Genomic DNA, 13,095 nt, shown 5'->3' with positions numbered 1-13,095 from the left:
AGTGCTGGGCTGTCACCCAGGCTGCATTACAGTGGTGTGGTCTTGTACCCTCCACCTCCCAGGTTCAAGCGACTCTGTGTCAGCCTCTCTAGTAGCTGGGACTACAGGCACACACCACCACGCCCGGCTAATTTTGGTAGTTTTAGTAGAGACAGGGTTTCACCATGTTGGCCAGGCTGGTCTCGAACTCCTGACTTTAGGTATCCAGCCTCCAAAAGTACTGAGATTACAGGCGGGAGCCACTGCGTCCAACCCCGTGTATATATGCTAATTCAGATAAATAGTATAATTCCCAAAATGGAAATGCTGTGAAACTGTTTGTATTTTTATTTATTTTTTGCTCTACCAAAAAGGCACAGGGGAGTGAAACTTTTTTTTTTTAAAGAGGCAGCCTTGCTCTCTTGCCCAGGCTGGAGTGCAATGGCTCGATCGAGGCTCACTGAAGCCTCTTGGACTAAAGTGATTCTCCTGCGTCAGCTTCCTGAGTAGCTGAGACTCCTGGCTCACTTCTATATTTTTTTGTAGAGATGGAGTCTCGATACATTGCCTAGGCTGGCCTCCGATTCCTGACCTTACGTGATCTGCCTGCCTCAGACTCCCAAAGTGCTTGGGATTACAGGCGTGAGCCACCACATCCGGCCCAGAAATGAGTCGTAAGGTTGTGATCTCAGTCCCTCCTGGCCTGCGTCCTGGGGACCGTGTGCACACTCTGCTCTGGATGAGCCGCTGTCCTGAGGACCTCTGCACCACTGCTCCTGTGGTCGACTGGGGCCAGCTGGCTTTTCATTTGCTTCTGGTCAGCGCGCTTGGAAGGAGAGGGCGGCCTGGACCCCTGCCTCCTGGGGGCACTCCCTGCACTCGCAGACTCCGGCCACGTTCCCCGGCCACGTGCTGCGGGCTCCAGTTTCCCCTTCCACACACTCCGCTCTCAAGGGTGTCCTGGGCACGCCCCGCTCGTTCGTGGTGTCCAGCCCGGCTCGCTGAGGCTGCGGCGCCAGGGGCTCTTCTCATTTCCTCTGGTCAGCAGTTATGTGCTGTTTTGTATATTTATTTTTAATTGTATTTATTATTATTATTGATTTTTGAGACAGTCTTGCATTGTTGCCTGGGCTGGAGTACAGTGGCATTATCTTGGCTCACTGCAACCTCCACCTCCCGGGTTCAAGCAGTTCTCCGACCTCAGCCACCCGAGTAGCTGGGACTACAGGCACGCGTCCCCACGCCCAGCTAATTTTTGTATTTTTAGTAGAGTCTGGGTTTTGCCATGTTGGCCAGGCAGGTCTCGATCTCCTGACCTCATGACCCTCCTACCTTGGCCTTCCGGGGTGCTGGGATTGTTTGTTTTTTTGAGACAGAGTCTCACTCTTTCCAGGCTGGAGTGCAGTGGTGCCATCTTGTCACTGCAAACTCCGCCTCCTGGTTTCAAGCAATTCTCCTGCCTCAGCCTCTCAAGTAGCTGGGACTACGGGAGCGCGCCACCACACCCAGCTAATTTTTCTATTTTTAGTAGAGACAGGTTTTACCATGTTGGCCAGGATGGTGTCAATCTTTTGACCTTGTGATCCACCCGCCTCAGCCTCCAAAAGTGCTGGGATTGCAGGCGGGAGCCACCGCGCCCGGCCTCCCAAAGTGCTGGGATTGCAGGCGTGAGCCACCGCGCCCGGCCTCCCAAAGTGCTCGGATTGCAGGCGTGAGCCACCGCGCCCGGCCTCCCAAAGTGCTGGGATTGCAGGCGTGAGCCACCGCGCCCGGCCTCCCAAAGTGCTGGGATTGCAGGCGTGAGCCACCGCGCCCGGCCTCCCAAAGTGCTGGATTACAGGCGTGAGCCACCGCGCCCGGCCATCTGTGTTTTACAGTTAGTTTTGGCTAATGGTATTTATCAGACAAATGAATGTTTTCCTAAGCCAGATACCAATTCCCAGAGAAACCATGATCTTGGGTTTTAGAAAAGCATTCATGCCTGCAGTGGAAATTACGGCCTTTAGGTATTTCATGTAAGGCCAGAGATAGTGGCCTGCTCTTTGCTCGTCTGAGACCACAGGTAGAACGGAACTGATTGGCTGAGGTGCTGGCGGCCACTTGAGGGTCTGGACGGAATGGAGCTGGGCTGACCGATCCTTCCTTCAAGAGCTAGCTCGGGGTCAGGGCCCGTAGGCCTCTGAGTTTCCTCCTAGTCTGTGGCAGGTGAGATGGCGTGTGCAAAGTGGTTTTGCGGTGCCTGCAGTTCCAAGTGACATAAGGCCGTGGTGGACCCCCCAGAGCTGGCCTGAGCCCTGCACAGTTCTGTGTTGAGGCCACGGTTACAGATGGGTGCCCGGCAGCTCCAGAGCTGGCCACAAGACCTCCGGGGGTTCGTGAGTTCTGTTCGTACAGCCTCTGTGCTTTGCCAAAAAGCATTCCTTATCAAAAACGATTTTTTTTTCGACATGGAGTTTTGCTCTTCTTGCCCAGGCTGGAGTGCGGTGGCGCAGTCTCAGCTCACTGCAACCTCCGCCTCCTGTGTTCAAGCAGTTCTCTTGCCTCAGCCTTCTGAGTAGCTGGAATTACAGGTATGTGCCACCACGCCCATCTGATTGTTTTGTAATTTTTTTGGTTTCGAGACGGAGTTTCGCTCTTGTTACCCAGGCTGGAGTGCAATGGTGCGATCTTGGCTCACTGCAACCTCTGCCTCCAGGGTTCAGGCAATTCTCCTGCCTCAGCCTCCTGGGTAGCTGGGACTACAGGCACGCGCCACCATGCCCAGCTAATTTTTTATAGTTTTAGCAGAGATGGGGTTTCACCTTGTTGACCAGGATGGTCTCGATCTCTTGACCTCATGATCCACCCGCCTCGGCCTCCCAAAGTGCTGGGATTACAGGCATGAGCCACCGCGCCCAGCTGTTTTGTATTTTTAGTAGAGATGAGGTTTTACTGTGTTGGCCAGGGTGGTCCTGGACTCCCGATGTCAGGTGATCCACCCACCTCAGCCTTCCAGAGTGCTGGGATTACCGGTGTGAGCCATTGCCCCGGGCTGAATTCTTTTCTTTTTTGAACTCAACTCACTGCAACCTCCACCTACCCGGATTCAAGTGATTCTGGTGTCTCAGCCTCCTGAGAAACTAGAATTAAAGGTGTGCGCCACCATGCCCAGGTAATTTTTTGTATTTTTAGGAGAGAGAGAGAGTTTCACCATGTTGGCCAGGCTGATCTCAAACTCCTGGCCTCAAGCGATCCACCCGCCTTGGACTCCCAAAGCGCTGGGATTACAGGTGTGAGCCACCGTGCCTGCCTCAAAGTGAGTTAATTTATTGAGGCCGGAAGGCGGTGGCTCCGTCACAGCTGCTTGTAGCCTCGTGTCCCTGGGCCCAGACGGTCCTCTCACCTCAGCCCTCTGAGGAGCTGGGATAGTAGGCGTGAGCCACCACACCCGGTCTCATTTTTGTTTTATTTTTAATAGAAACAGGGTTTGGCCATGTTGCCCAGGCTGGTCTTGGACTCCTGATCTGAAGCAGTCATCCTGCTGTGGCCTCCCAACGTGCTGGGATCACAGGCGTGAGCCACCGCGCCCGGCCCAAATGTCCTTCTTGATGTGGCGATGTGGAAGCGGTGGCTGTCAGGCTTGTGGCGTAGCGTGGTGAGGGGTCCCCGTCCATCCCGGAGCCCAGAGTGTTGCGCTGTCCAGTTGTGGTTGGTGACACCTGCCCTTCCCACCCTCTCCTGAGCGTGGAGCTGCCGTCCACGCTTGTGAGGCACTTGGGGTCCTCGTCACCGACACGTACGACGCTCCCACCAGATGGGCCTCCCGCAGCTGCCGCCCCTCCGGCACTGGCTCTTCCCTCGGCCGGCCGAGGTGTTGCTGCTGAGGCTGTCGGGGTCCGGGTCAGAGCCCTGGGCGGTCACTGTGCAGAGCCGCTGCGCTGTGCCGGCTGGAGCCAGGCTCCGCCGAGGCCGTCTCATCCCGCCGCGAGCCAGGAGCGCCGATGCCGGGGCATCCCGTGTCGCTGCTGTGTGTTTTCCCGTTGGAACGACTTGACCCAGCTCTAACCTGACCTTTGACACCTCTGACCTCCCCTCTGATGTGGGGAGTCTCCTGTGTCTGAGGCAGGGGCACCCTCTCAGGCCCCGCAGTGTTCCTGTGTGTCCCGTCACTCACTCGGTTGCCGGGACAATCTGGCCAATAAAGTGGTAGCTGGCCCTCCTCGTGGGTGTGTCCGTCAGGGCAGCAGCTCTTGGCATGCTCTGGGCTGAGTCATATCTGCAGGGGAGATGGTGTGGCCTTCCCAGGAAGGACCGAGGCTTCCACGGAGCCGGGAACGCCTTCAGACTTGACATCAGGAAGGCTCTGCCACCAGCCACAGTTTGCAGAGGAGAGGCCGAGGGCCAGGAGCGGCGGCGTTCGGGGGCGCGCGGGTCTGGCGCTGGCAGCGGGGGCCCCAGATGGTGCTGGGCTGCCCACGGATGGTGCTCTGATGGCCTGGTGCCTGTGGCCAGCGCCCTGCACCTGGCACGGCTTTTCCCCAGGCCGTGGTGGGACAGTGCGGCCCCTGGTCAGGCCTGCCACACCAGCATGGCGGTGCCTGAGGGTGCCCTTTCAAGTCCCCCGTGACTCCGAGAGGGGCCTGGGCCTCACTCACGGCAGGGCAGTGTGGTCCTGGTCCGTTCTGGGCTCTCCTGTGTGATGGGCCGCTGGAGGCAGCCACGCTCATTCTGACTCCCCAGGATGCCCTGGGCCCAGCAAGGCCCCTAAGGAGTGAGCATGGAAAACCATGGGAGGGAAATGCTCTACCGAGCTGTTTTTGGGTGTTTCCTGCTGTGTCCTGGCACCTCGGGGCCATGTCATGTGGGTGTGGGTGGGCGGCGAGGGCTTGTAGGGACCCCTCTCGTCCCGACCTGCCTCATGCTCAGCTTTGCTTTTTGCTGAAGGTGAATCTCAGAACCGTTCCTCTCCCCAGGGGCTGCAGTCCTCCTGGTTTCTCTTTAAAGGCTCTGGCTGCCGACACGTGGCTTCCGTGGCCACCTCACGTCCCTCAGACCTGTTGAGTTCCCACCACGGACACAGCTTGGTGGTCCCAGGAGGAACCCTGCAGGGGACGGTCTGTAGTGACCACTGGCCTCCTCTGGATGAGTTTATCCTCCCTTCTTTGAGTAGACGGTCCAGCTGCGCTGTGAGGAAAGCGTCGCCCTGGTGACATTCACACACGGGAGCACTCCAGCTCACTCCTCAGCCTGGGTGCTGTGCAGCCTTTCCGTTCTCTGAAGCCTTTCTGCTTAAGATTGTCTTCCAAAGCTCAGTTTCCTGGTAAAACTGCTACTGGGTTACTAGTTTTTCAAATCACTAAATAACTGGAATGTCCTGGGGTGGAGAGAGACGCAATCCCTTACTTTCTTCCTGCAGAGGGAGCACAGAGGGGCTGAGCCGGAGACCCTTTTGGGCGGGCATCTGTGCTGAGGGTGAAGCCGTGGTCACAAATGCCAGTGTTTCTGCCCAGAGCGAAGCCGCAGACCCCACGGGCCACAACGCCCAGACCTGCTTTTCTCCAAGTGGAACGTTTTGGATTTAGTCAGGTTTTGTGTTGCAGACTGATTCACAATTTGAGACCTTTTTCTTGAAAACTTTTAAGTACATTTATTTATTTATTTAGAGACAGAGTCTCAATGTCTCCCAGGCTGGAGTGCAGCGGTGCAGTCTCGGCTCACTGCAACCTCAGCCTCCTGAGTAGCTGGGATTACAGGTGCCCGTCACCACGCCCGGCTAATACTTGTATTTTTAGTAGAGAAGGGGTTTCACTGTGTTGGCCAGGCTGGTCTCGAACTCCTGACCTCAGCTGATCCGCCCGCCTCGGCCTCCCACCGTTCTGGGATTACAGGCGTGAGCACCGCGCTGGCCAGCCCACCATTTTTTTTTTTTTTTTTTTGAGACAGAGTTTCGCTCTTGTTACCCAGGCTGGAGTGCAATGGCGCGATCTCGGCTCACCACAACCTCCGCCTCCTGGGTTCAGGCAATTCTCCTGCCTCAGCCTCCTGAGTAGCTGGGATTACAGGCACGCGCCACCATGCCCAGCTAATTTTTTGTATTTTTAGTAGAGACGGGGTTTCACCATGTTGACCAGGATGGTCTCGATCTCTTGACCTCGCGATCCACCCGCCTCGGCCTCCCAAAGTGCTGGGATTACAGGCTTGAGCCACTGCGCCCGGCCCCCAGCCCACCATTTTTATCGCAAATTCTAGTAGCCCTCAGTCGGATTAGATGGCGTGTGGTGATGCCTGTCCATTTGCAGAAGCCATCTTGCCTTCCTGCTGGGCTGGCTCTTCAGGCTGACTGAAAGCTTTCAGGAAGCAGACGCGTCAGATGGCCCCGCCCTGGAGCTCGGGCTCGGAGCGTGGGGCACAGCTCAGGCACCAACCCCTGTTAGAAGGTCTATGAATCACCCCGGACCATTTGTCAGGAGACTCCAGAATCGAAGGGGGTGCCAGGCAGGGTCCTGCTCCCTGGCCCCTGACCTCATTGGCAGCACCTCCTGGTCCCTGTGGAGGAGGCAGCGCCGAGCCGATCACAGAAACTTCAGAGCCCCACTTCTGGAAATGACAGTCTTGGGGGAGCCGTTTCCTTTAGGGCTTCTTGAAGTGACCGCAGGTGAAATTTACTTTGTACTTTTTTTTTTTTTTGCTGATTTTAGCCCAACAGAAGCAGCTTGGGTGTTGTGATTTGGGGAGAACCTGCCCGACGCATCTGCTTGGGGGCTCACTGTGGCCTCTGGGTCCTCCCGTGCCCAGCAGACTGGGGAGCTGTGGCCACATGCGGAGTGTCTGCCCAGCAGACTGGAGAGCTGTGGCCACGTGCGGAGTGTCTTCCCAGCAGACTGGGGAGCTGTGGCCACGTGCGGAGTGTCTTCCCAGCAGACTGGAGAGTTGTGGCCACGTGTGGAGTGTCTTCCCAGCAGACTGGAGAGCTGTGGCCACGTGCGGAGTGTCTTCCCAGCAGACTGGAGAGTTGTGGCCACGTGTGGAGTGTCTGCCCAGCAGACTGGGGAGCTGTGGCCACGTGCGGAGTGTCTTCCCTGGGGGTCTCATTTTTCTAGTTTTCATTGCTGCGTTTCATTCCCGCAGTGGCGCTGTTTATACTCCCCGCGGTCTCGGGAAGGCACGTGCAACTCGTCTGCTGTGCGGACGCGGTCTCGTTTCTGCGGTGAGCAGGTGTGTGTCCAGATCTGTAAGCACTTCAGGCTCTGCCTGGCGTGGGGACATTTGACCCACATGGAAGGTCCCGGTGCCGCTGGCCTGGGGAAGCAGCCAGGCCCGCTCTGCCCTGCAGGGATTGGTGAGGGCGCAGGCAGGCGGGGGGCGCTGGCAGGATGGAGCCGTCTTGGGGGTGGTAGGGTGGCAGACGTGTCCACAGGAGACACCTGGGCCAGACTCAGTCCTGAACAGTTCAGGTTAAGAGAAGGCCCCAGGCAGCGAGATGCCCCCAGGGGTCTGTGCACCTCCCAGGCCCAGCAGCGAGGGGAGGGCGCGTGGTGGGTGATGGCTCAGGGGAGTGAGTGGGGTGTGCACCCTTCCCGATGATGGAACCAGCAACCTTCCGGCCAGCGCTAGCCCGTGGTGCCGCTTCCTGCCCTCCTGTCACCGTCATTGTCCCTGTCGCCGTCCCTGGCCCCGGCAGGCTTGTCCTCCCTGGTGTGATGCTTTGCTAAACCTCCACCCTCCCTCCGTCTTCCTTCCACAACAGAACGGTGCTAAGGCTCTGCCAGTTGAGATCGCTGCCTCGTGCTGACCTGACTCCCTGGGCCCAGGACCATCCCTGGCAGGCATGCGACAGGAGCCAGCAGCCCGGGGCCCAGAGCCCTGTGGGGTGTGGGGAGAGGCAAGAGGGACGGCGTCCCGGGGCCCTGGCAGCGATTCTCTGAGCACTGGCAAAGTGCCTGTGGTGTCCACTGGTGTCTGGGAGTCACTAGAGGGTCAAAAGCATTAGGCTTCACTAAGAAAATCAGTTAGGGTTAAACTGATGTCAGCTGAAAATTGCCTTGAATTAGAACTGAACACACGCGCCTCCGTGCTAAAGAAGAGAGCAGACGTTCAGAGTAACACGATGTGAAGAGTCCTGAGGAGTGGCCCCTCCGAGGCGCCGCTGCCCCTGCCGGGCTGTCGTGGAGGGTGGCGGGGTTGTCTGCAGGGGGCTGGCGTGTCGACCTGTCTTGGATGCGATGGGTTGTGGTTTTTTTTCTTTTTTTTTTTAAGATGGAGTTTTGCTCTTGTTGCCCAGGCTGGAGTGCAGTGGTGTGATCTCAGCTCACCGCAACCTCTGCCCCCGCCCCGAGTTCAAGCGATTCTCCTACCTCAGCCTCCTGAGTAGCTGAGATAACAGGCATGCGCCGCCACACCCAGCTAATTTTGCATTTTTAGTAGAGATGGGGTTTTTCCATGTTGGTTAAGCTGGTCTGGAACCCCCAGCCTCAGGTGATCCGCTCCCCTCGGCCTCCCACAGCGCTGGGATTACAGGCATGAGCCACTGCACCCAGCCAATTTTTGTATTTTTAGTAGAGATGGGGTTTAGCCGTGTTGGCCAGGCTGGTCTCAATCTCCCGACCTCAGGTGACTCGCCCGCCTTGTGAGCCACTGCCTGGCCTTGAGCTCTTCTTTCCGCAGGACTTTGATTCTGAGCAGCTGAAGGACTAAGTTCCTCAAAGCCGACATGGGTGTCGTGGCTGCTTCAGGGGCCTCAGGGACACAGGTGGGACCCCGCGTGTGTGGGAAGAGACACATCAGGGGTGGGTAGGTGACTTAGATGCTGCTGTCACAGGAACTGTGGATGCCTGGCAGCTCAGGGTCAGATTTCTTTTCAAGTTAAACCTTAGATCAACCACTCAATGTATTATAAAAATTATTTTCGCTACCCAGGAAGGTATATTTTAGGTGATCTGAACTTATTTAAATAAATTGACAGAACTGAGAGTTGAATGTATCGCTCAGAACTCCTGAGTCAGCCGGGCTGTTTCTCTGAGGGAGAAGTAAGCAGTTACTTGTTCCCGACCACCTGGAGTGGCTCAAATGAGCTCCCGCAGACCAGGGAGCGCATCTGGGGATTCAGTCTCTAGCTCTTCTTGGGGATGTGAGCCCCTTCCTGGGGAACCCTGAGGCCAGGCATGGCCACTGTGAATGGGGGGAGGGTATCCCCTGCCCAGGACCCCAGAGGCTCCTGTGGCCCCTTCCTGCGAGTGCTGGGGCCTGTGTGTGTCAGCGCCCCCCCCGCCGGGGCCTCCTTCCAGCTGGGCTGGACGCATTCAGGCGTCATCTGTGCTCTGCCGTATGCTCAGCGGTCGCCCTGCTGGTTTTCCAGCCTGATTGCCGTTGGGTCTTCAGTGTTCTTGACTGTTGGAGCTGAGCTGGACTTGTGATCTGCTTTCGGGTTTGCTTTGTCTCTGCTGAAGGGCTCAGGGTTCGAGGCAAGCAGGCACCGCACGGGAGCAGAGGGAGGGTGCGGCAGAAGGTGTCAGATGCTGGCAGGGTCCTGCAGGCCTTGGGGCTTCTCGCAGAGTTGGGGCCCGGTGGGGAGCAGGCGCCTTCCATCCCCCACCTTGTTTTCTGTGGGACCTGCCAGGACTGTGAGGACCCTGCCCCACCAGGGCATGGCCCACCCCCGACAGCTGTCCACGCCTGCGTCCCTGCTGCCCCTGCTCTGGGACTGCGAAGGGGCCAGGTGCCCAGGACACGGGCGCTTCCAGGCTTCATACACGGATGCTTTTTCTCTGACGTTCCTTAACTCCCACGTGTAGCTATACACAAAACGGCATCCTGCACATGCTGGACAGAAATAAGAGAATCAAGCCCCGGCCCGAAAGGTTCCAGAACTGTAAGGACCTGTTTGATCTGATCCTCACCTGCGAAGAGAGAGTGTACGACCAGGTGGTGGAAGGTGAGGCCGGCCCCGCGGCGGCTCTCACAGGGGTCCGGGACACCCGCAGGTCCCACCCTGGCTGGCACATCCCGTCTGGAGTGCGGGGTCAGGCCTGAGTGCGAGCACGCGGAAGGCAGGCCAGGCCGCTGGGTGCGGGCTTTGTGCTTGCGAGGCCTGTCGGAGCGGAACCATTGTGTGCTGGCTGCGGCCTCCCGTGGGCTCCAGGGGTCTGGTTCTTGTTTGGTTTTGTTTTTTTGAGACAGAGTTTCTCTCTGTTGCCCAGGCTGGAGTGCAGTGGTGCAATCTCGGCTCACTGCAACCTCCACCTCCCGGGTTCAAGCGGTTCTCCTGCCTCCGCCTCCTGAGTAGCTGGGATTACAGGCACCTGCCGCCACACCCAGCTAATTTATTGTAGTTTTGGTAGAGATGGGGTTTCATCGTATTGGTCAGGCTGCTCTTGAAGTCCTGACCTCAGGTGATCTACCCGCCTCAGCCTCCCAAAGTGCTGGGATCGTGGGCATGAGACACTGTGCCATGCCCAGGTCCGAATTTCACGAGTGGACCCTGTGTGGAGCTGGGCCTGTAGTCAGGGAGGGTGGGGAAGTGCAGGCTGGCTTCTGCTGAGCTGGGCATGTTCCGAGGTTTGACGCTCAGTCCTTACCCAGCTCCCAAACCACGGAGTCCAGAAACCGCCAGGGCTGGGCCAGGGGCCGGCAGAGCTGGGGACTGGGACACATTGACTGCCTGTTCCCTGGTTCTGGAGCCTCTGACCTCTGTGTCACCTTGTCCCAATCAGATCTGAATTCCAGAGAACAGGAGACCTGCCAGCCGGTGCACGTGGTCAATGTGGACATCCAGGACAACCATGAGGAGGCCACCCTGGGAGCGTTTCTCATCTGTGAGCTCTGCCAGTGTGTGAGTACCGGGCCTGGCACCGCGCTGGGCAGAGGCTGTGCTGGGGCAGTGAGGCCTGAGGCTGGCCCTGCTGTTGGGGCGGGGTCTCCTGCTCAACTGACCTGTGTCGGGATGCTCGCTGGCGGCTCAGAGAGCTGCCCCCCGGCTTTGGAGTAGGAGCCCCCCCTTGCCCTCTGCTCAGCTGACAGACGCAGTGCAGTGACATGCCCAGCAGAAGCTTAGTCCCTCTCCCGGGACACGGCTCCAGGGAGGGCCTGGCACCGCCTCTTCCCTGGGGTGGACACAGCCGCACCTCAGCCAGCAGGGCACGTGGCACTCCTGGGTGCTGTGCGGTCGGAGGTGTGCCCCACGTGAGCCTGGAGGCCCCCAGGGCGTCTGCCACCAAGGGCTGTGTGTCCCAGTCCACCCCTGGACTCAGCCTTTTGCATGCCCGTCTTCCCCAAGGCACCCTCTGGCCCGCCTGCACTGAGGGGCCAGGGGGCACCCCAAGGGCTTCTGCAGCCCCGCTGCTGCCTTGCTGAGGTGCTGGGGTGTGATGGGAGGGCCTGCTGGGGAGAGCCCCACACACCGACCCGCCTCTGCCTCTGGCATCTGTGATCGGATCAACTGTCAAAGACGGAAAAAGCAAACAGCCTGACTGAGAGAGGAGATGGTGTGGTGGGGAGGCCCCGAGCCAGGCCACCTGCATGGGAGAGGCGGCCGTGTGCCCGTGGGCTGCCGCCTGCCCGTCCAGCACGGTTTCTGGTCCCCACATGCCTCATGGTCCAGTGTGGCTGGAGCGCCAAGGATGGTGCTGGTGACCGCCTGGTAGGAGGGAAGGCCACTGGGAAAGTCTCATCCCAGAAGTGGCTGCTCGATTTCTGCTCGGGTCACGTTGGCCAGAGCTGAGTCACAGGCAGGCTACTCCTCGCTTAGAGGCACCGTGTGCTGCTCAAGGTTGGGGACCAGGGGACATTGGCAATGGCGAATGACAAGCAGCCGGGGCCAAGGCCCGTGTGCTCAGGAGCTGAGCTGCTCACTCCAGGCAACAGGCCTCCCATAGGGGCTCTGGTAGGTGGAGACCAGGATGCTGCCAGGATGCTCCAGTGACCAGGCTGTCCCCACCACAGGGCACAGGTCGGAGTCCTTGCTTGCTGGCATTTGGGAAGCGCTGCGGTGAGGCTGGCTGGCCGTGCTGTGCATGAGTGGGCCTGGGCCCCCGCCTCCCAGCCCGCTCTCCGATCCACGCTCCCAGCTTCAGGCTCTGTGGGGGCCAGTGGGGAGGTGACGCCTGCGGCTTCCCAGGAACCTCTGCCCTTGCAGCCACCCGGCTTCCTGGCCCAGGCGGGGGTTTCCCTGGCCATCCAGGTGCTGGCTGGGAGCAGGGGCGGGGCGGGCGAGGCCCTCACGGTGGCCCTGTCCTCGCAGATCCAGCACACGGAGGACATGGAGAATGAGATAGACGAGCTGCTGCAGGAGTTCGAGGAGAAGAGCGGGCGCACGTTCCTGCACACCGTCTGCTTCTACTGAGCCCCGGGCGCCTCCCAGCCGCCTCTTGTTCCTGCTTTCCCCTTCCCGACGTTCCTTTTTACTTACAGGTGTTCTGCTGGTGACGGTAGCATTACCCAAATAAACTGTGCATATGACACGGGGGGGGGACGTCTAAATGCCACATTAAAGCAATCAAGTTTTTTCCTTCCCACTTTTACTTACGAGCGGGATATTGATTATAGTTTTTTTCTTTAACCGAAAAGGAAAGACAGCGGCTTGCGTTCACTTCCCCGCCGTCCCTGTGTCCCCGTGCGCCCGCTCCCTCCCCCCTTCCCACCCCCAAGGCGGTGTTCAATGACCTGGAATTGTCCAATAAATAGATGCTGCTGTCACCTGTGCTTGGTCGTGAATTCCTGGCCCGACCCTGGCCCTGAGGAGGTGGCAGAGGCCTAGCCCTCCGACCACTGCTGGGGAGGTGTAGCTCAGAGCTGGGGTGCTGCTGGAGCCTGGGCCGACCTGAAGCAGAAGCTGGCTGCTCCCACCAGCACTGCTCCCTGTGGGGGAGCCACATCCCCGCTCCATGTGGAAACTCTCCCCTCACCCCGACCCCCGACCCCCGGCCTTGGTCGGCTGTCCCCCAGGCCACCTGCGGGAGAGGCTGAGCCAGGATCACTTGAGCCCTGGAGTCAGAGCTACAGTGAGCCTGGATGGCACTGCAGCCCCCAGGCTGGTCCCAGGCACTGCTTCCAGCTAACTTCCTGCCAGAAGGTGGCAGGGCTCCTGTGTCAGACGTGGTCGCTGGCGGGGGCTCCTGTGTCTGAGACGTGGTCGCTGGCGGG

The 13,095-nt window shown here is 58.9% G+C and overlaps 1 protein-coding gene across 1 annotated transcript in view; it reads left to right on the top strand.

Moving 5' to 3' along the window:
- The window catches only part of SSU72 (SSU72 homolog, RNA polymerase II CTD phosphatase), a 30,729-nt gene extending 18,081 nt beyond the window's left edge, over window positions 1–12,648 (top strand). Inside the window, exons 3-5 of the mRNA XM_064371982.1 lie at window positions 9,750–9,889; window positions 10,668–10,786; window positions 12,194–12,648. Coding sequence (XP_064228052.1) covers window positions 9,750–9,889; window positions 10,668–10,786; window positions 12,194–12,295 — 361 coding nt within the window. The 3' untranslated portion in view covers window positions 12,296–12,648. The remainder of the gene's footprint in view (window positions 1–9,749; window positions 9,890–10,667; window positions 10,787–12,193) is intronic.
- The last annotated feature ends 447 nt before the right edge of the window (window positions 12,649–13,095 follow it).

This window comes from Aotus nancymaae, unplaced genomic scaffold, assembly GCF_030222135.1.
Source record: "Aotus nancymaae isolate 86718 unplaced genomic scaffold, 86718_ANA_hifiasm-v0.15.2.pri h1tg000250l, whole genome shotgun sequence".
Lineage (NCBI taxonomy): Eukaryota > Metazoa > Chordata > Mammalia > Primates > Aotidae > Aotus > Aotus nancymaae.
This window is presented reverse-complemented; position numbering and strand designations above follow the sequence as displayed.